Below are 24632 nucleotides of genomic sequence, written 5' to 3' on the forward strand. Positions count from 1 at the left end.
ACATCTAAATGGAGTTCCTGGGTTAAGATTCCTCACATCTAAATGGAGTTCCTGGGTTAAGATTCCTCACATCTAAATGGAGTTCCTGGGTTAAGATTCCTCACATCTAAATGGAGTTCCTGGGTTAAGATTCCTCACATCTAAATGGAGTTCCTGGGTTAAGATTCCTCACATCTAACGGTAAATGGAGTTCCTGGGTTAAGATTCTTCACATCTAAATGGAGTTCCTGGGTTAAGATTCCTCACATCTAAATGGAGTTCCTGGGTTAAGATTCCTCACATCTAAATGAGTTCCTGGGTTAAGATTCCTCACATCTAAATGGAGTTCCTGGGTTAAGATTCCTCACATCTAAATGGAGTTCCTGGGTTAAGATTCCTCACATCTAAATGAGTTCCTGGGTTAAGATTCTCACATCTAAATGGAGTTCCTGGGTTAAGATTCTTCACATCTAAATGGAGTTCCTGGGTTAAGATTCTTCACATCTAAATGGAGTTCTGGGTTAAGATTCCTCACATCTAAATGGAGTTCCTGGGTTAAGATTCGTCACATCTAAATGAGTTCCTGGGTTAAGATTCCTCACATCTAAATGAGTTCCTGGGTTAAGATTCCTCACATCTAAATGGAGTTCCTGGGTTAAGATTCCTCACATCTAAATGGAGTTCCTGGGTTAAGATTCCTCACATCTAAATGGAGTTCCTGGGTTAAGATTCCTCACATCTAAATGGAGTTCCTGGGTTAAGATTCCTCACATCTAAATGAGTTCCTGGGTTAAGATTCTCACATCTAAATGAGTTCCTGGGTTAAGATTCTCACATCTAAATGGAGTTCCTGGGTTAAGATTCCTCACATCTAAATGGAGTTCCTGGGTTAAGATTCCTCACATCTAAATGAGTTCCTGGGTTAAGATTCCTCACATCTAAATGAGTTCCTGGGTTAAGATTCTTCACATCTAAATGGAGTTCCTGGGTTAAGATTCCTCACATCTAAATGAGTTCCTGGGTTAAGATTCCTCACATCTAAATGGAGTTCCAGGGTTAAGATTCATCACATCTAAATTTAGAAATCCTGGTTTTAGTCTCTTTACATCTAAATTAGGACTACCTAGATAAAGTCCTTGATGGGGATTTATCACATAATTATTGTTGTAGTAAAAATATAATAGTGTTCACTGCAACAACACCAAAGACAACAATTGTTTATATATCTTGGTATGTTTTTTTTAATTCAATTATCACTGACGTGCCCCATATAATCAACATTACAAAATATGTGAGATAGATTAATCTCATTTGACAACATTTTCCATCCAAAACATCTTACTATTTAAAAGTGTGAACAATATAATGGAAACAATATGTTTTAGACTTCATACATAAGGCCATGTCAAAAACAATATATCTCCTCTAGTCTTTTCATTGGGCAGTTATCTGCTCTTGTGAGAAAGTTATTTTGTCATAAGTTTGTACGACAAATGCGCTATCTCCTCAAACCAGTGACTTAAAATACTTGCTCACTGCATTACAAGAAGAGAGTAACATATCCTACGTATGAATATTATACAATTGTAGTTAAATTCTATCTCCATAAAGCACTTTTCATTTAACTGGTAACTAACTATAGATATAAAAATAGATTAAAAGAATTAAAAAAAATAATTGTTTAACATCTAAACTATGATGAATTCTCCGCTCTTTTAGAGGGGATAAATTTTTTTCCATGTTACTTGAAGCTATTATTTTTTGTCATGGCCTTCATGGTAATACATTAATTTAGAAACATGTTATGTATTTATATACATGTAATACTACTGCAGTGATGTAATTCATAAAGGAATGTGTGATATGCTAAAATCTAGAAATATTCTGGATCTCATTGACTTGAAATCCATACAATCTACACCAATGGCAAATAACATTGAATTTATTTCTTAATATTCAAAGACCAAAGAATTTCATCTTGATTTATTTTTAGTAGAACTTTTTAGAAAATTTGTACCAATTACAAACATTGATTTATAACTAATGGTAGCCAATAAGAAATTAGAATACATAATTTGCAGAAAGAGAAGATATTTAAAATACCATTTAAGCCAATCAGAATGAGAATCTATTGTTGACAGAAACTCTCACCATATACCAGTATATGTACATGCGACATTCATTTCTTATGCAAAATTAATTTTATACAAATGAAATATTAAAAATATTTTATATAAAAAACAGGGGTTTGTATTATTCCTTATATGAGTGTTAAAAACAATTACCCCTTTATGCTAATAAACAGTATGTATACATGTACTGTGCATAGTTTGGGCTAGTATGGTTTTTAACTTCATATATATCAAACATTACAGATCTCTGATTAAAATCATCAAATTGTTTAAATTATTTATAAGCTAAAAGCATGCCATCATCATGCTACACATACATACAGTATTCAATACCAATATGAATTAAATATGTATACAGTACATTTATAGATTTAATAATATATTTACAATTTCAACTTGAAGCAATAAAATTTGCAGGTGTACAATAAAGTAAATTTTTCGTTAAACGTACATTCCATAATGGTGTATATAAAATGTGAAAATGTGCATAAAATTTCACTGTACTAAGAGTACAAGGTGCCCTTAATAGATTCACATTGCATTGAAAACGCATCATCACAGACATGAAACATAACAGTAGCTAGTGTGACGACACAATTAAACACATGCTGCCAAAATGGCCAGCTATACTTAGATAATTTAAGCAATGGAAAACATTCTTATCAAATAACTGATTCTGAAAATTGAAAATTATAAATTTATCTCGAGATTTTGAGGGCGTCTGTAAAATAACACTATTCACTGTATTTCTGCATTAATTTAGCAATTTCTTGCTTAAAAATTGTGGAGATAGATTTTCACGATTTTGAATTGCATGCAAAATGTACACGCATGCAATACATGTATATAACTAAGTATACAGTATATATATATATATCATAAATATCTAGTACCTAATGATTTATGTTCATGATTTTTGTATAACCAGAATCAAGGTCTGAGTGGCTTGATTTTGTGATTACAACTGTAGCTGGAATCTTAATTCAAATTGTGTTACAGTGTAACAAAATTAAACTAAAGAAGGGACGCAACAATAAATCAGGAAATTATCACATCGTTAAAGGGATAAACCTTTCTATACACTGTATACAACACTAAAAGACTATAGCCAGGTAGATTGGGTGGTTAGACAGTAAATTCTGCTGAAAGGCTTTAGCATCTTAGAATTTAATGCCTTTTAAGTTTTAAGTCAGAATAATCAACTTTATTTCCACATATATTATTTTATTTTGGCTGGGACGATAACATTAACCTCATTCATACCTCTAAATTATAATGAAATTTTCTTGTCATTAAAATAGAAACAGGGGTACTGTTGAATGAGTTCAAATAGGATAGTAATTGGTCCACAAAATCCCTCCCTCCCTACGTAAATATGAAACTTTGCACAAAGGCAGGCAACTTCTTATTAATTACACATTATTGTTCATGTACACATAGTTTACAGAACAAAACATATACTGATAATGGAATACAACTAACAATATCAAAAACATGATTTTCAAAATCCAATAAACAAAAAACTAATGGTACTCTATATGTCTTTGGGATAAGTCTTAACATTGTCTCAATAAGTTTAACAGAAGACACGAGTTGACTAGTTTGTATTAAAATCATACCTGTGGTAAAATCATAAATATTAAGGTAGAATCATACCTGTGGTATTGATGATCAAGATCAAAGGAACTGCCCCGCAGACTTATTATATACATATACACATTTAAGGATACAGAGAGTAACAATGACAGCATCAACACAGCCATATATAGGGTATGTCATCTCAGAGTTTTCATGATAAAAAATTTTTTGAGGTTAATTGTCTTTCAACCTTGACCTCTTTAATAAAACCATTTGTGAGGTAAACTTACACCTAAAATAATAAAACAGTCTATACATTTATCATACATGTAAAGTAAAATTACCTTTGACCTAGATATCTTGGTGATAAAACAGTTCTGAAGGTAAATTATACTTCAACATGACTTCTTGTGACCTTCACCTCTCTCTTAGTAAAGACATTTTGTTACATAACTTGCCGTATGACTTTGACACCTCCCCCCCCCCCCCAAAAAAAAAACCAAAAAAACCAGTATAACATGTCTTTTGGCTTAAAACATTAAAAAAAAAAAATACTACATAGTTGAATATTTGGCCTTTTGGATAACTAGTTTTGTAGCCTCATCTTGTTCTTTCCAAGATGGTAGAGTTTGATATTCCATCAGATTGTTTAAAATTAAATGTCAATGTCAGTAGAAACTCTGAAAACTACTTTTGTCTGAAAAAGTAATTGCCGCCAACAATACAATACATTATAGTTTCATATTTATACACAATTACACAGATATCTTCCAATGAATGGTAAAATATCACAATAAAAATATTACCGTAATCATATAAGAAATAAACAAATGATAAAAGGGGCTAAGTTTAACCTCACACATTTTTTTTCTTAAATTATCTAACAACTTTTTTTTATAACAATAGTGATTTCATAATATTTTTACTAAAACAAAAACATAATGATTGAAACTGATGGATAGTTTTTCCCTGAAATTAATACACAAACATGCATGATACCTGGCACACATTTCTGTAGGATTCAATAGACACAGAAGTATACCTCAAGTCAAGTAAATATTCAAAAACATTGCACAAATCACTGTCAAAAACAAACCACAGATCTCAACACCTAATCACTATCCACTATATAGAATCCTTCTATTTCAAATCAAGCAGTATTTTCACAGTATAATTCGTTATTGTGAACACTATACATACTGCATCACTGTAATGTAATAATGATCAGGTAAGAAGTAAATATTTGAAATGAAAATGTGATTTAATCTACACAGTGCATGACTTAGGTCTTGGGTGTACCAATTTGATTAATAATTTCCAATCTGCACCATTAATAAGACAGATACTGCCTTGAAAATCAGTATTTCAGAAATACATGAAAGCTGACATTAATGAATTTACTTAAGGGAATAGTTCACTCAATACACTTAAAGGGACCATAATGTCTGTTATCTTATAACATAAACATTAAATTCAATTGAGTTTCAATGAAGATATGTGTCCTGAATCATGTTTTACATTCATACATCTTAGAGAAAAATAAACTAAAGGACTGATGCCAACTACTGCAAAGCATAAAAATTAATTTTTGCTCCTTTGACATTTGTCATGAAATAGAAATGCCCTGTACATGACTTCCACTATAAAAGCGAATTGTTTTCTACTTTAATACACTGAATAATCTAGTAACTACTTATTAGCTCCTGATCTGTTTAATAGTGAAAATTACCTAGAACTGCCAAATCCACAAAGCTGGCATTCGAGAAATGGATAGAGGAACCAAAAGGCTAGGAGGAAATGAAGAATACTATCAACTCTTAAAAATGCTCCACCGCCGACAGAGTATAAATGATACTCATCATTTGACCAATAATTGGTGTTTAATCGTGTAAATGTTTGTCTAATTAACACACAAATATATATTAGATAACTTATTTTGCTTTTGGTGCATGCGCAATCAGTGCTTCATTCTATAAAAGATATAGTGTCACTGATTTTTTTCAGGATGCAATTAATTGTTTTTTTATATTTTCAACATGAAGTAAAATTAGAAGCTCAAAAGTTCCAATGGTGGTAATGGTGTAAAGTAGGTAACTTTTGTAAATGAAGAAAAATACTAAATCGTCTGCTACTGTTTTTGAAAGTGAAAAAAATAACATTTGTTAGCGATGGAGCATCTTTAATCAGAATTCTGAAGATTCTGGTTGAATATAGGTGTGTGTAAGGCAACTTTATATCCAAAACAAGGGGATTGAAGATTATTGGATATCAGAAATATGCCTTTCTTATCTTGATGTAAGGGAAAGGCGTTGTGAGTAAAACACTTATGGTAAAACCTATTATATTCTACAGTAATAAGGTACAATTTTTCAGGAAAACCCTGATGAAAAAATATTAATCGTCGATAATGATAGGACTGGCCTTTGAGCGGGTGTCTAGAGTAACAGTGAGTACATCAGTAGTGGGGACAACAACAACACAGTCCTCTTCATCACAACTACTACACCCACTCTCTCCTACACTACTGTGCTTGCGCTTGGTGCCCCGCGACGCCTGGAAAAGCTGCGAAACATCTTCATCTTCTGTCGAGGATGAGTGAATAAGAATAGAGCTTGACTGGCTATTGCCGAGTACCTGTGTCATATGACCAGAGTCGTCAGACAGAGTTATCTGTCCTTTGTTGATGGGAACGAACCCTGTGCTAAAAGTTGAACCCTGTGAGGTATTTGAGCTATTTGAAACATCTGACAGATTTCTGACTGGGAAACTGGCCAAGCCTGCTTCTGCTAGTAAAGATTCTGGTGGCGTTGAGTCTGACTGTGACATTGTATCTGACTGTGTAGTGCCTGATGAGCTGCTGGAGTTATTACTGTCAGATGATCCACTGCGGGGCTCTCCACCAGAACTGTTTTTTCTTGTGCCCTTCCTTCGTCGAGCTAGAGGTGCCTTATGAACTTCCTGTAGTCTGAATCCTTCGCGAGTGGCTTTCTGAAAGGCACCCATGGTAGCGCTGAGCTGCTGGTGTACTGCCACACTCTGACAGAGTACCCCTGGGGTACGCAGTGGCGTGGCAGAAAATACTTCACTGTTGTTCCCTCTTAGCCATTCACTTTGTTTCAGATTGTCCATTGTCAGCCTCTTTCTTGGCTCAACAGTAAGTAAACCTGAAAATATGACAAAATCAGACATTCTCTCATAGCAAATTAGAGTATCATTACTACTCACGTTCATCTTTTACTAATATACCCTATATGTTGGTTATTTTCGCAATTTTGCAGGTCATCGTAACAAAATATTTATCCATGAACTATTAAGAACTGATTAAATTTCAGATCAAATCATCAAATTTTAATTTGTTAAAATTGAATTTTCTAGTTTAAGGTCAAAATAGCCAAAATTTTGACCTGCAAAAATAAAAAATAAAATATGTTTTCACGTATGATTCTATTGGTTTTACAAGGGATTATTTTTTCCAAATTAATACGTAACTTTAATGTTTCTGTGACGTCATGATAACATCGGGTTTTCGCCCCATTCTCTGATATTTTTTTTCCATAGTGGTATGAAAAAAAAGAGTTGGTCTATCATAATATTTCTGTATGGAACACAAAAGCTGTAATTTTAGTTTGTTTCTATTGTTAAATATTCCAACATTAATTACCTTGAATGAGAGCTTTAGCTGGCTGGGATACTGCCTCCCATTCTGTTCCTGAGAAGTCAAACTCGCCCACTTTGATCCTGTTCATGATAGCGCTGGCATTATCTGCCTTACCCCTGGTCTGGAATGGAACCTTCCCCGACAGCATGGTGTACTGGAAATAAGGAAGCAACAATAAATTAAACTACAATGGAAGACAGTTCCTCTAATGGCTGAACCTTACATTCTAAATTAAACAACTCAAACCAAAATGATTTGATGTATTTTGTTTGTCCTGGTAATGTTTACAACTGAGTTTTAGAGTATTTCTGTTCAAGGACTTTTATGGTTTTGGCCCTTATTGGGCCTCAAATCTATCAATTTTTCAACAAACTGCAATAAGCAATTTAATAATATGTTGTATTTGATTTGGGGATCAAAAAGGACATAAACCATAAAAAGTACTTTGAATTGCAAAAGAATGGATAACATCATATGCCCCCAATTTCATAGCAAGATCACTTTCATAATATTTGGTATTTTAATCTAACTAAGTGCTGGTGATGAGATAAAAACACTTTACCAGAATAACACCAAGACTCCACAGGTCACATGATTCATCGTAGCCATCACGAGGTAGCATTTTACCAGGCAACACTTCGGGAGCTGCATACGGTAATGAGAAACAGGGGGTCTGCATCATTTGTTTTTCTGGCTTTTGTCGAGCAAAACCAAAATCAACAATCTTAATATTAGCATTTTCAGACGAATCCTGGAAAAGCAGGTTCTGTAAAAAGACAATATGTTTAGATTAGTCAATTATCATCAGAAATAAAATATTATCATAAATTATATCGGAATGCAGAATTTATTTTATTTAAGAAAATTGTTTGAATGACCTAAGCCTCTTCCTATATCTCATTAATCATAAGCAATATAGTTTATCTTATCATAGAATATCATTTATAAAGAAATGGTTCATCCTATATACAGTCACTTTACAATCGCATACTGACACATTTATTCTTGCTCTTTTTATTACTTTTCAATACAATGTACAGTTTTTTTACATGTTTTGAAACCTACCTCAGGTTTCAGATCACGATGGACTACACCTTTGGAGTGCATGAAATCTACAGCCTGTACAAGCTTCCACATGATCTCGCTGGCTTCTGGTTCTGTGAAACTCTTTTTCTTTCGTATTCTGTCCAGTAACTCACCTCCTTTCAATAACTCTAACACTATGTATGCATGGTACTAAAAACAAAAACCATAAGAGAAAAATCCTATAAAATCCATACTCTTTGCTTCGAACTTCAATAATTTCCCTTGTATTGAAGGAAATTAACAAATGTTGAATTCGTTAAAAGGGAAATCGATGAATCATTTTCTTAGCCAAATGTATGTAAGGACTGAAAGTCTATGGTAATATATTGCTTCTGTTATTTTCTGACCATGATTTAGTGTCTAATACTTCATCTTACACATTGATAAATAAGACATTTGGTACTCCACATTATGTGCAGTGAAGCTGTATACCCCTTGCCTAGATGAACCCATATATGAAGTTCATGTGCCCCATATTAATTGAGAAAAGCCCCAGACATTTTTTTTCATGAATGTATTTCAAAGATCAAAATTAAAGTCATTACAATCTTCTTTGTGTACATATTATTATGTCTCACTTGGACCATATATCAAATACAAAATTTCCAATATCATATCATTTGGGAGATAGAATCTGCACTACATTTTTCTTAATTTGAGGTCAAAGGTTAATATAATAAAACCCGTCAATTAAAGGCTCGCTACCTTTCTGAAATGGCTTTTAATATTCAAAATGGGAATGTTAAAAGAGATCGATAATTTTGTAGAGCCGCACAGGTTATTAGTTTACCATACTACACTTATCATTATCTTACATTTCCCACCATCATCTTAATTAATGTGCGTTGGTTGACAATTACTGAATCTCCATTGTTAACATGGATTACAAGAGGAATCTTGCATTTGTAACCTCATCTTAGGCGGTCGATATACATTTTCTGATGTTACATTTGTTTTAAAGAAACTTTAAATTTTTGCTTTAGAAATATTGTGGACCTTTAAGATTATCCAAGGGACAAAGAAAAAGTCTTTTTATTCAAGTGTCTTTACACACAGGTCAACTTGGCCAGGATAAGATCACGCATGGAAGGACAGAAAGATGAATGGTTATGACACAAACCTATATTAACGTCCTCAAAATTGCTGATGGGGGATTTTTATTATACAATGATTTACGATAGTCCTGACTTGTAACACTCACCTCATCGTAATAGACTTCTATAAATTCTACAATATTTGGATGTCCCTGGCACAGTCTAAGCAGTTTAACTTCTCTAGAACAGTCGACTCTCTTGGATACAATTTTTACAGCATACTTGGTTCCATGTTTTTTGTGATAACATTCCCTGTAAAAGGAAATTCAATAAATGCATAATCATGTATGTATATCTAAATCTACGAAAGGGGGGGAATTTCCAAATGTCGCTTCTTTGCGAAAATTTCCAATGTGCATTTTTTTTTGTAAATGTATGAACTGGGTTGCTAAAATACAAAATACAGCACAAGCTGGAACGCTCCATCACTGCATATAGACTAACCTGCATATAGAGAAACTTCCATCCCCCAAAGGCTTTTTCTTCAAGTCTATGTCATAATGCTGAAAAAAGGTAGAATTCTGAAGAAAAAGAAAAGAAAAAGTAAATATAAGTATAATTGGAAAACATAGTAAGTGATGATTTTATGACATCCAAAAGAGAAAATGCAATGATGCAAAATTTCAATTTTAGATAATTTGAGAACAATGCAGGATGTCTCCTGACATATTTCTGTTTGTTAAGCATTTAGATCCAGGTCAGTTGAATCTATTTTTCCAAATCACAATATTTCAAAAGCAAAATCTATGACCTAGTTACACCTATAAACTATATCATTCAATATTAACATCCACAGCAAAATGTATCCATGCCAATCTAAACAGTCCATTGGGGCTGCCTAACTTAACACATGAATTATACAAGGAATTCCACTTAGCTATTATCAGAAACTATGCTACTGATTTTACAGCGCCGTTACAATAAGTGTTCCTGTTTACATTCATTCACTCGATAGACACGTTGGCTGGTAGCTGATATAGTAGGCTGGTAACTGATGCAGTAGATTAGATTTTAGGTGGCATAACACGAAGGCACTGATTGGCTGAAGCATCGGCAGCCCGGCTGATTGCTTCCTGACTGACAAAATCGCCGACAACATTGAGAAGTAGGCGGAGCCAGCGGGTCTTTGATGTTCATACCCGACTCTGTTGTACAATGTGTTTGATCACGTTGTGTACTATTTAATTTTTTACAATGTATACATTCAATCACTGTATTAAAAATTCGTAATTGTTTTGTTTCACTTATTAAGCGATTGTTTTGAGGATGTTTTGTTCATAAATTATTGGCCATTTCTCTCGATTTCGGGGAGTAACGTTAGTCATACTGTAGCGTGACGTTATGTATCTACCAACGTTCCAATGGATCAAACTTTTCATCGTGTTTATTAATGTGTTGGGTTTAAATCTATTGAATCCATTCTAATGTTACATGTAATGTCACAGCCGAATCTAGCTAATGTTGTACCTTCTGACTGAGTTTCCGCTGCAAGGTCCGTTTTGTGTGGAAAAAAAATCAGGTACGGCTGACAATAGATTATGTCTTATCAGAATATATTCCGATCAAACACGGTTTTGATACATACCTGGATGTTACATGTAGTAGGGGATGTTGTTCTAATTGTAGACTTTGAGTTTGAATGCATTGCCTAAACATTTATTATTTAATTTGATTCATATTTGCGAGACCCTCACAGGTAATGTTTTGGGACGTTGGCGCATGTGCGGCGGCAGTTTCCAAAATGTAGGTTGATTTTAGTCGAGAAATTGTCAACACTAGATTCAAATGCATCTCTCTGATTAAATACTGGTGACAAAGTTAAAAAAAATCCACTACAACAGTAGCTCTTTCCACACGTACTTCACTGATTAGCGCTGATTTAGAGTCTATACATGAGGTAATTAAAATTGTATTTGTGTAATCTTTTTTACATTATGAAGCTTACAATGCCGATCATTTTATGTAGTAATCGACGACAGACATTTCCAACTGTTTTAGCTCCGCCCCAACATTGAAGCGACAGCCAATGAGAGCCGTGCTTACACAGCTTATTGAATGTCGTTGGCAAACTGACTAGCTACCATGCAACCTGACTAGCTATCAATCAAGCGAACCACCTACTAGACTGGCCGTCACACGTACGCTTATTGTAACGGCGCTGTAAGAACAGGCACAAATGTATATTGGATTCTCCTTAGACTTATATGACTCAGACAGGGAGCTGATGTGTGTAATGTTTACCTTAAAATGTCGAGCCAGCTGTATTTTATGATCTACTGGCTGGTTCTCTGTAGACTTCATCAACAGATCAGAACTGACCATATTTTCACTGAAGATGATGGACGGCGCTATGTATGAGTAACCCTGAAATGTACAATATGATCAATGTTTACAAACAGTTTAGTATAACATAAACAAACTAATTTTTGGGTGAGATTCAATTTTGTGTATTTTGTGGGTGGTTGGAATCAGCAAAATTGATTGGCCATGCAAGTTCTGAGTGTAGGTACAGTAGAACCATCTTAATCTTTATCATGAAATTGAATCATTGTATAAATGTTGCTTGTCATGAAAAAGCAAAAATAAGTAAGTTTACATGACATCATTTCAAAACGATTAAGATCGTGTGTTCAAAGTTCAATTGCTACCTTAATTCATTAGAACATCTAAAGATACAACAATCACTTGCTGCCATTGTAATTGTCTGTGTAAGATCATCTACTGGAATTTCAGACATTGATACAACACTGCAGAGACATAACATAATAGCAACAATTAATGTGAAGAACCATTTGTATACTACTAAGAAAGCCTCTGTAATTCATGGATCTTGACATAAAGATGTTTTCAGTGTGTTCTGTATCGTATTTTCCGGACAATAAACCGCACCTGTGTATAAGCCGCAGAGGCCTTTTTTACGAATTTTTCAGGTTTTGTACACGTATAAGACGCACCGTTAGATAAGCCGCACCCAAAAGTTAGGCCCATGCACCCACGTAACCATCTGTGTATACGATCAGAAACATACGATCGATCTCTATTGAAGTATACGGTAATGCTTATCGATCGTTAAGAATCACGAAAACTGTCTGTAAACTTGTACTGTTTATATAACAAATACAAATAAAACTCACTATGATGTAAATATCTTTAGCAAAATGGACTTGGTCATGTTTTTGTTCATTGTTTATTCTGCCATTACGTAAGCCTACTTGTGTGTAAAAAAACATGGCGGCCGTACGAATTCACACTTACTCTCTCTCTCTCTCTATTTCAGCATGCCGGTTAAAATACTTTCTTCAGTATGCATATGATTTTATTTTATCTCTATTTTGATATATTTCGCGTATTTATTATATTGATGTGTAAAGGATTACTGTATTATCAAGGCTTGTATCATTAACCTAAAACTGACTTCGTTTAGTGTTCTCGGTCAATTTGCCATCCCATGATGCAATTCATCGAAGCCTTATTTTTGTAAACTTCCGGATATTATTTCGTGGTGTTTGCCGCTACAGAGATCAATTAAATGATTTTGATATGATTGTGCGATGTTTTACACTCGGTATAATGTTCTAAATTACATGTGATTTACGTGTATAAACTTGATTGCTGATTATTTCATTAAAATCACGGCGACAGGATTCCGGGAAATTCCCGTGTTGACCGACATATGTGAAATATGTGTGTAAGTTCATGCTTACTCTCGCTCATATTTCAGTACGCCAGTAAAATACTTTCTTCGGTAACGTTATGCATAGGAATGGATTATATATCCTTTTTGATATATTTTATGTGTTAAATATATCTTTGTGAAAAGAGTTACTGTATCAATCGACTTCGTTTAGAGTGTTAAGTATCCCATGATGCAATTCACCGCAGCCTTATTTTTGTAAACTTCCGGATTATGACCTCGTGGTGTTTGCCGCTGCATAGATCGATAAAATGATGTTTTATAGACTGTTTGATGCTTATAACATTGCTATAATGTTCTATATAACATGTAAAACACGCGAATCAACTTGATTGCTGATTATTTCATTGAAATCACAGCGACAGGATTCCGAGAAATACACATGTTGACCGAGTGTAACACGTGTGCAAGTTAGCAGTCATTCAAAGATCGTTTTCTTGCTGTCTGCGGACATTTTTATTGTTTGATATTTGATGATTTTTGACGTTTCGGTTATTATTTTCTTGGTAACAATCCTGCAGCAAATCGATAGCGAAAATCTGTCCGCCATTTTGTTGTGACTGTAAACAACCACGCTTCAGTCGGCCGATTTTCCGTGAATTAAACAATTTTACGATTGAACATGTATCTGGTACGTTATTATTTTTATCTTTATTATATATTCATCACATATTATATAGTTTAAACAATTTTTACAGTCATTTTTTCGATGTATAACTTTACTAAACCGCCATTGTGTTGTGACTGGAAACAACCACGCTTCAGTCGGCCGATTTTCCGTGAATTAAACAATTTTACGAATGAACATGCATCTGATACGTAATTATTTTCATCTTTAATATATTTTCATTGCATATTTTATCTTTTAAACACTTTTACAGTGATTTTGTCGATGTATAACTTAACAAAACTGGCGAGTAAAACTAACGATTTTCACATGTGAATCACGACGTAATGATGCAAAAACATCGTCAGATTTTGGTTTTCGTCCACGGAGAAGCCGCACTGGTGTATATGCCGCACTACCGATTTTCAGGGAAAAAAGTAGCGGCTTATACTCCGGAAAATACGGTAATTAATTGACAGATGACAAACCCATGATCAAAGTTGAAAGTATCAAATTAATTGGGTCAACTGTATAGTATCAAATTAATTGGGTCAACTGTAAATCATCCATTCTACACTAACACAACTTGTTCATTTTTTCAAAAATATTTATACACAAACTGAATAGATATAGCACCCTGAAACTAATAAATTCAGATACATATAAATTTTCCACAACTATTCATTATCCATATCGATATACATTGTACATGTATATTACATTATTATATATATGCTTACTAACCTTAAATATTTTTTCTGAGTCCATGGGTATAATTGCCGGTGAATCAACAGCATCCATTCTGATAAACTCATCTGCAAAATTACCAGTATCCAGCTCATGGTCAATCTTCGGTACAAATGGAGCAGGTACTTCCTTCAGAGCTAGTTTATCCCAGTTTAGGCCCTGTTATGCAATCATTGAATATTGATAAGACTTTTATCAGTCCCAATTACATTTTCAACTTTATGTTCAAATGCATTTAACTGGAATTTTTGGATAACTCCAGTTTTTCAGACTTGACTGTATTTTATATCTACATTGTCAAAGCAACCATGAAAACAATAAATATTTCTACACAGCAATTTTACGTTAAATAAACAACACAATGCTATTATGTATTGTGAAAACTTTGATCTAATATATAACATGGCTTAACTTTGATCTTAAAATATAACATGGCCAAACCAATTTGAGGATAATAAGTTCATATTCAAATACAAAAGGTCCGAAATATGGAAGATATACACTCGAAGCAGTCATTACAAAAATATGTTGTCATAAAGCTAAGCTACAAACAAATATTTCAAAATATTCACTGATCAATGACCTACCTTGAAAAAGCGATGTTTTTTAATGCTGGCTGTACCATCAGCGCCAAGCCTCTTGTTCGGGTCCTTTGTAAGTAGTTTCTGAATTAAGTCACGCACATCACTGGAGAATTCACCAGGCATAGGGGGGTTGGCTTTCAATATCCTCCTACAAAATTCATACAACATGACAGAGTTGCAATATTAAATTGATACACAGGTTATTTGATATCTTCAACACTGAACTATAGTATTTTAATTATAACTTCCTCCCCTACCCATTTGGACTGAAATGACAAGGAAATCCATATTCTATTAACGACCTTATCTTAATGATAACACAAATTTGTAATTATGCTTTTAAGGCTATTCCATCAAACATCAACCTGATTCAAAAACTCTAAATTTCACCATTCCTATTGTTATTTTTCCTTTTACAGAACCACTGTGCATTTTATCAAATAAATCCAGTCTGGTAGTGGTACTCCAGAATATAGCTGGGATAAGGGTAGATGTTTGGTATTTCCAAGTAATGCTGGGGTAGGGTAGATTTTATTTATTGGAACAGTCCTTAGCTTCCATCTCTATCTGACAGACATATTGTGAATTATATGAACTGCTTTTTATGAAGTTTGAGGACACTCTTACCTAGAGATTTCTGACTGAGTATTTTTCTCTCCATCAACAGTGAATGGTGATGCTCCAGTGAGTAGTTCATAGGTCAGCACACCTAATGACCACCAATCAACAGCCTGTTAATAAACAAGTGACAACATTATCAAAGTAATCCACCAATCAACAGCCTGTTTAAGTAAGTAAGCGACAACATTAGGAAAGTAATCTACCAATCAACTATAGAAGAAACCAATGTATGAATGTAATCACCAATCAAAATTCTTTTAAATAAGAATGATATCAGGGGTACCAATCTACGTCATCGATACCAATCAGCTGTATTATGTATGGGCAGTGGGCCATTTTGAGTCACGCCTTAGTGAGTAATCATCATTAGCGGCCATTAGTGTGAAAAAGCCTGAGTTCACAGAACCTAAATAAACATAATGAATCTACACTGAATCATCTTAATTATTTCATATATTGTATGATTAGTAAGATTAAGATTACCCTATATCTTGCACTTGTGTCCACTATATAGCCATGTACATCTGTGTGATATGGATGAGGTAATCTAACAAATCCAGCATTTTGTAAATGAAATAAGACGACACGCAGCTTGGAATGTTACTCTAGGTTCTGTGAACTAGATCCTTTTTACAATTGTGGCTGCTAAATATGATTAATATGGCATACTTATAGTCCATTGATGACGAAGATTGGTACCCTTGGATATACATTGATATGTAGGAATAAAAACTTACATAATTATGCCCAGTGCCTCCGCCTTCCACCACCTCCGGGGCCATATACTCTATTGTACCACAAAATGAGTAAGCTCTGTGGTTCTGGAAATATATGATAAATATGCATTAGTGACCACCTCTGTAAAAAGAACACCTGCATAACAAGAGATCCCAGAGGGATCTTGGCGCCCACCATAGAATGATCTATGTCTGACAATTGAAAGAAGGATCTTTCCCTGCTTTTCAAACTTTTTCAAATATACAACATATGACATTTAAGACAAATCGCTTTATTGCTTTCAGCGGTGAAATCCAAGATGGCGACAGGTTGGCCATCGTGTTGACCAATCAGTCCCAAAGGAACTATGCACAACTAAAGTCCAAGGGGAAACTACACATGAAATATGAGAGATATCCCTTCAGTAATTGCAGACAAATAGCAATAACTATCAAAATCCAAGATGGCTGCCTGGTGGCCATCTTGTTGACCGATCAATTCAACAAGAGATCCCAGAGGGATCTTGGCGCCCACCAAAGAATGATCTATGTTTGATAATGGAAAGAGGGATCTTTTCCCTGCTTTTCAAACTTTTTCAAACATACTACATATGAAATTTAAGACAGATCGCTTCATTACTTTCTGAGAAACAGTGGTGAAATCCAAGATGGTGGCCGCTTGGCCATCTTGTTGACAGACTAGTCCCAAAGGTACTATACACAACTAGGGCCCAAGGGGAACCTATGCATGGAATTTGAGAGATATCCCTTCAGTGATTTCTGACAAATAGCGGTAACTATCAAAATCCAAGATGGCGGCCAGGTGGCCATCTTGTTGACCGATAAATGCAATATGCACAACTAGGCCCCTAGGGGAACCTACTTGTAAAATTTGAGAATGATCCCTTCAGTACTTTCTGAGAAATAGCGGTAATTAACAAACTTTAGTTATCTAAATCCAAGAAGCGGGCTGTCGGCCATCTTGTTGACCTATCAGTCCCAAAATCTTTATGCCCAACTAGGGGCTAAGGGAAACCTACTTATGGAATTTGAGAGAGATCTCTTCAATACTTTCTGAGAAATAGTGGTAACAAACTTTAACTATTAAAATCCAAGATGGCCGTCGGTCGGCCATCTTGTTGACCCATCAGTCTCAAATTGCTATATGCACAACTAAGGCCCTAGGAGAACCTACATATGAAATTTGAGAAAGATCCCTTCAGTACTTTCTGAGAATTAGCGGTATAACAAACTTTAACTATCAAAATCCAAGATGGCCGCCGGTCGGCCATCTTGTTGACCCATCAGTCTCAAGTTGCATTATGCACAACTAGGGCCGTAGGAGAACCTACATATGAAATTTGAGAAAGATCCCTTCAGTACTTTCTGAGAAATAGCGATAACAATCTTTAACTATCAAAATCCAAGACGGCCACCGTTTGGCCATCTTGTTGACCGATCAGTCTCAAATTGCAATACGCACAAACAGGGCCCTAGGGGAACCTACATATGAAATTTGAAAAAGATCCCTTCAGTACTTTCTGAGAAATAGCGGTAACAAACTTTAACTATCAAAATCCAAGATGGCCGCCGGTCGGCCATCTTGTGGACCGATCAGTCTCAAATTGCAATATGTACAACTAGGGCCCTAGGGGAACCTACATATGAAATTTGAAAAAGATCCCTTATGTACTTTCTGAGAAATAGCGATAACAAGAATTGTTAACGGACGGACGGACGGAAGGACGGACGGACCACGGACGAAAGGCGATTTGAATAGCCCAACATCTGATGATGGTGGGCTAAAAATGCAATATGCACAACTAGGGTCCTAGGGGAACATACATATCACATTTGAGAAACATCCCTTCAGTACTTTCTGAGAAATAGCGGTAACAAACTTTAACCATCAAAATCCAAGACGGACGCCAGTCGGCCATCTTATTCACTGATCAGTCCCAAAATGCAATATGCACAACTCGGGCCCAAGGGGAAAGTACATGTGAAATTCCCACCAGCACTTTCTGAGAAATAGTGGTAACAAACTTTAACTATCAAAATCCAAGATGGCCACTGGTCGGCTATCTTGTTGAGCAATCGGTCCCAAAATGCAATATGCACAACTAAGGTCCTAGGGGAACCTACATATGAAATTTGAGAAAGATGATTCCTTCAGTACTTTCTGAGAAATAGTGGTAACAAACTTTAACTATCAAAATCCAAGATGGCCGCAGGTCGGCCATCTTGTTGAGCGATCAGTTCCAAAATGCAATATGCACAACTAGGGTCCTAAGGGGAACCTACATATGAAATTTGAGAAAGATCCCTTCTGTACTTTCTGAGAAATAGCGGTGACAAACTTTAACTATCAAAATCCAAGATGGCCGCAGGTCGGCCATCTTGTTGAGCGATCAGTCCCAAAATGCAATATGCACAACTAGGGTCCTAGGGGAACCTACATATGAAATTTGAGAAAGATCCCTTCAGTACTTTCTGAGAAATAGCGGTAACAAACTTTAACTATCAAAATCCAAGATGGCCGCCAGTCGGCCATCTTGATGAGCGATCGGTCCCAAAAATGCAATATGCACAACTAGGGTCCTAGGGGAACCTACATATGAAATTTGAGAAAGATCCTTTCAGTACTTTCTGAGAAATAGCGGTAACAAGAATTGTTAACGGACGGACGGAAGGACGGACTGACCACGGACCACGGACGAAAGGTGATTTGAATAGCACCACTGGAGCAGACAATTTTTGTGAATACCACCATCTGATGATGGTGGGCTAAAAAGACCACATTTTTATAGTCCAAATGACCAATATTCCAACACAATTCTACCTATGTATAAAGACCACACGGCTATAAAGACCATTTTGCCTCTCTCCCTTGGGTGGTCTTTATAGACAGATTTTACTGTATATTAGGTTTTTTTATTGATAGACAAATACAAAAAGAATGTCACTAAACATTATTGGATCAACATTCCAATGCAATGTACCTGTGATATTGAATCAGTTATAGGAGACATTTTGCTATACATTGACAATATAAGGTTGGTGGTGTTTCTCAGGGTAATCAAGCTTTCATCCACCAACAAGACTTTCTAACCTTACTTTGGTTGGTTAAAGGATGTGAAACACAAGCAGCTAGATATAGATAATATAAAACGTTAAACTTTTATAGGGTAAATCCTGGACTCGACAATAACCATTGCCAGACTGTCCCTGTTGGGCAGTTATATGTGAGTGACTTGCAAAGTAAATATTTTAGTGCCAATGATAACTCGGTAAATATGAAATCATAAAGAGCTAATCCTGTATTATATCTACCAAACAGGAGGAATAAATATTTGTAAACAAAAATATACAACAGAAATAATACAATTCAGACAGTTTCATATAACATACAATAAAAAGGAATTCTCACCTCAGTCGGCAGAAATTCTTTGCTTAGTCCAAAATCTGTCAGTATGATGTGTCCCGTGTTGTCAAGGAGTAAGTTCTCTAGTTTTATGTCCCGATAAATGATACCCAGCTGTTGAAGGCAGAACAAAATTAAACAATTTCAATATTTAGTAGATTTTTTTCTTCGCCATACATGTACTAAAACTATGCAGTGAAGATAACCAATTTACAAAATTTACCACAGTAATGTAACTAGTAAACTGACATCAGTGATCAGGAAGGGACAGACAAATGGACACAGTGATTACTATATGCCTCTAACATCTCCAATGCCAGCCCTTAATGAAAACCTAAGCTTTGCACATAATTTTCCATGAAAACTTATCAATCTCCATTTGTTTAAAAGTTATATCTTGCAAAAATACTTTAATCCTCATTTTTTTTTTTTTTTTTGTAATACCAAGTTATGTTTCACTGTTTTGTTAGTTTTCAGACTCCTTTCAGATGTTGAGCTAATAGGGACTAAGTACATATACATGGTTGTCCATTGCTTATTCCCAAGTGATGTGGCAGCAACTGCTTGGGTGTAATGTCAACAAGAACTTAAGTCAATGACTAACTACTGTAATAACTCCTCCTCCTTCTTGTTTGTTTCCATGGTAACCTTTATTGAAGCATATGATAGTGACCTGATTACAATGGCAACCAAAGTTTTGGCAAAAGAAAACCTGCAAGACTACATATATATATATACACATGGTCCTCAACATTGCTGTGAAGTTTCATTGAAATTGACCCATTGAAATTCACCATGTAGTTAAGAGCTGTCCGGACAGCTCAAAAAACCTGTATAATATGACTTAGTTACCATACTTTTTATCAATATATATGTGTGATATTAATAACTTTAAACAAAAAAAAAATAACTTAACAATGCATACTACACAAAACAACTTACCCTATGAAGTGTTTCCAAAGCAAGCACAATCTCACCAATGTAAACTCGTACTTCTTTCTCAGAGAACTTATCATGCTGATTCAGATGGGTAAAAAGTTCACCCCCATTCACATAATCTGACAGAAAGAAATCAAAATAGACTTAATTTTATGGTTGATGACAATTCCTTTTTTAATAAGGGTTTCATACTGATAATACAGTTTACGTTTGACTTTACCTTCTGGTTATACTATAACGTCGAAAATTATTCAATTAGTTCTATAAAAACTTCATAATATTTTATAACTTATTTGAGAGGAAATAAAACTGACAATTATGTCTAGTGAATGATGAATACCTCATAACAAATACTGCATACACACACTGAACCTACCAAGGATAAGATGAAGTTTTGCCTGAGTTTGAAAGGCGTAATGTAAGGTGACTAGGAAAGGTGACTGACGAATCACTTCCAACACTTGTCGTTCTGTCTTTGTGTGCTCGGTAGTTTTAGTTTTCTGTACAATGGCCGCCTTCTTCAAAACTTTCATGGCATACAACTTTTTATCATCAGCCCCACCAATTTTTCGCACCAAAAAAACTTTTCCATATGCTTGAAAAAAAAAAGTCCAATGATGTACATTACATACAGATACTTTAATGAACACTTAAAATAAAGAACATCATTAATATTACATGCAAATTATCTACACTATGCAATCATAGAGTTAGTGATATCAAATAAAACTTTAAATTATCTGCATATCTCAATATTGTGGAAGTTTAAATTTAGTGTGACATTTAAGAAAGATATAACAAACATTTCAAATCTAGGTTATAAAAGTTCTGATATAACAAGATATATTTGTATATGATGTATGGCTATGCCCTCCAACGGTTCTGTTACATATGTTGAAATTTGCTGGCAATTTGTCTCTGAGAGAATCGAACTCTCGAAAAAAGCAATTAATGAGCTAGAGAAGATAAATAAGTTGATAGATAATATATATACTGATGTCTGTATTAAAATATTTCTGTACTTAACGTATATTTGTAAAACTGCATGTGTAACCGAACTTTTGGAGGGTAGTGTATATATCCAGGAACATAATGTATAGTCTACCAAATGTGTTAAATTCTCATACCTCCTGTTCCTAGAACTTTCAGCAGTTCAAAGTCCTTCATACCAATATGACTTTTTTCTTGATCATGATCATGAAGATTCACTGAAACATCGTTAAAGAAGCAGATGTAGAAAGTAATGTAAATCTAACCATGCTTATGTACTGTAATTAGAGGATCTTACATGAGTGGCTATGCGACATGAAATTTATCAAGCTCGTTAAATAATTTGATATGCCGTGAGCCCAATAACAAGTTTGATAAATTTCATATCGCATAGACAGGGGTGTAAGATTCTATCTATCACAAAACTTTGATGAATAGAAATATAAGAGTAAACTTTAAATTTCATCTCTATATAAAACAGTATAAATTTGGCTCAGATATTGATGTGATGTTTCCGTCTACTGAGACAATCATGTGACATCATATATATATAATACAGATTATGACGTCAACACTACATGTGATGTAATACTAATATTATCTTCCCCTGGATTGACCCTTAGGTCTCTAAAATCTGACATATATACCATAGCTCCAGATCTAGAAAAGACAAAAATCTGAAAGTCATATTTTAGTGATAGCTTTAATTTGAGGTTTAGACTAGCTAGTGGCTAATCCAAGGTTATAATTATAAGAGAGCAGTCAAACAGTTCATCTACAGATCTTTTAATGCAAGCATCAACTTCTAGTATATAGTACTATATACTATAGGCAAAGATTTGTAAAAAGTGGCCATGGGTAGATCTTCTAGAAGGTGAAACATAAGTAATCAATTTCTAAATGTAATTGTGCAGAAAACAGATGTTCTATTCATTCTAATGAAGAAGGAAATATAACTTCCACACATGTATATGTAAGATATTTAACCTTTTCTCTTATTGCAACTTTATTGCATTAATAAGATGCTTTTCTTTTTATCAAAATTAATGCATCCATGCATAATTTTAGGATTCAATGCCACAAGGCACAAGGTGCATGAAACCCTTTTGAAGTTTTGAGAATTCAAAAAGCTTCCTTATAATCTATTGAAGTTGGCCCAGTCTAAGTATATTGCTCTTTAATTTACAAAAGTTAAAATTTAAAGTTAAATTTTGGATAACATTGTCACGTAAACATCTGTAATAAGATGCTTTTCTTTTTATCAAAATTATTACATGCATGCATAATTTTGGGGATTCAATGCCATAAGGTGCATGAAACCCTTTTGAAGTTTTGAGAATTCAAAATGCTTCAATATAACCTATTGAAGTTGGCCCAGTCTAAAGTATATAGCTCTTTGTATAAAGTTGATTTTTGGATAACATTGTCACCATACACATCTGTAGGTGTCATATTGCAATATGCATGTGACAAAAAGACACCTTAGGCAGAGAGTTTGTGACATGGTCATAAAATGACAGACAGACAAACTTTAGTGCACTTGTATGTAGCAGGAGTCTCCCCTGGCAATAGATATTGAACACTTTGATTGACAGCTGTACATGCATATCACACTGTGGCCAATTTCAACCAGAGTTAACAGTTTGATTCTCTACAACTGTATTGCATGAGTTAAAAACATAACTGTACAGTAAACAAAAATATTTTATTGTGTTCATTGTTTTGCGAATTAGTCCAAAATTATTAATAATTATATCCTTAATCTTAACAAAGTTTTAGGTTTTAATTTTGTTAGCTTTGGATTTGGCTGACATGTTCTAATAAATTAAAATAATTCAGATCCTAATTAGTTCCTTTTGTAGTCTTCGAGGAAATTTCAGAACTGTCAGATGCGGAAAATGGGTATTTGTGTTATAATATGAATGAAATTTTCAGATCAAAATATAATCCAAAATGTGCCTTATTATGACCCCATCAGTGAATAGACGTTTGTCTGTACTCAGTTCACAAATTAAAAACCCATAACACAATCCATGTCAACAACCTCAGTCAGGTAAGATTCTATTTATGGACTCATTTAACGAAATAATAACGAAAGTAAAACTTAATTCATTATCAAGAATTCAAACCTTCCTAACTAAAATCATGATTTATTTGGCAATCCCAGATTAATTTCTGAGTGAATAAAGCAACAGACCAAAACGTAAAAACAATCAGCTGTTTGTTGACGATGGAGCCTGGTGCAGACGGGAAACATGGTGGCGACAACGCAATGTGCTGTACTCCTGGTATCTACTTACCATCCTTCAGCTCGTACGTAACTGTAGTGTGCTCCATGGAGGATGCTGGATCTAAAGCCATCTTTTAAAATGCATTAAAATGTTTTCATCTGACACATGTTGTCTGCGACTTGTTTTCGTTCTATCCTGGAGTTCTTGTTACCCATGATGCAATGTCTAGGCGGAAGTTGTCTATTTTTAGTACGCGACCACGTGTATTTGTTTGGGTTGCGTTGACTCGCAGCGATATGTAATCTCAGAGTCCAATTGTGTTTTGTGAACATAAAAAAATCAAAACAATGTATTTAATCTTGTCAAATTTGGAAACTAATCTGAATGCACGCCTTAAACAGAATATTTCATTAGACAGTGAAAATAATTGAAAAGCTTTACATGTAATACAATGTACAAATGTACCTGTATATCTATTCTGTAATTTAGGAGCAATAATATATGCCTACATGTATATATGGAAATTGAACACCTCGGCCCTACTACATGTCG

The 24632-nt window shown here is 34.6% G+C and overlaps 1 protein-coding gene across 1 annotated transcript; it reads right to left on the reverse strand.

Moving 5' to 3' along the window:
• Positions 1-1196: 1196 nt before the first annotated feature.
• LOC138318644 (ribosomal protein S6 kinase alpha-5-like) lies at positions 1197-24350 on the reverse strand. The gene is made up of 16 exons (XM_069261200.1): positions 24150-24350; positions 21987-22067; positions 21236-21454; positions 20863-20978; positions 19927-20034; positions 16518-16601; positions 15787-15890; positions 15163-15307; positions 14573-14734; positions 11769-11891; positions 9972-10048; positions 9635-9779; positions 8413-8583; positions 7910-8113; positions 7351-7501; positions 1197-6853 (listed from the first exon to the last, which is right to left on the reverse strand). The coding sequence occupies exons 1-16, from the start codon at positions 24208-24210 to the stop codon at positions 6084-6086; spliced, it is 2721 nt and encodes a 906-aa protein (XP_069117301.1). The 5' UTR covers positions 24211-24350; the 3' UTR covers positions 1197-6083.
• Between the last annotated feature and the right edge of the window lie 282 nt (positions 24351-24632).

This window comes from Argopecten irradians, chromosome 3 (genome assembly GCF_041381155.1).
Source record: "Argopecten irradians isolate NY chromosome 3, Ai_NY, whole genome shotgun sequence".
Lineage (NCBI taxonomy): Eukaryota > Metazoa > Mollusca > Bivalvia > Pectinida > Pectinidae > Argopecten > Argopecten irradians.

Bases quoted from the DNA above. Each gene is read 5' to 3' on its own strand.
- LOC138318644 (XM_069261200.1), bottom strand. From the start codon at position 24,210: ATGGCTTTAGATCCAGCATCCTCCATGGAGCACACTACAGTTACGTAC. The intron at 20,035-20,862 runs GTAAGTTGTTTT...TGCCTTCAACAG, and splicing joins CTTTGGAAACACTTCATAGG to CTGGGTATCATTTATCGGGA. The intron at 11,892-14,572 runs GTTAGTAAGCAT...TGTACATTTCAG, and splicing joins ACTCAGAAAAAATATTTAAG to GGTTACTCATACATAGCGCC.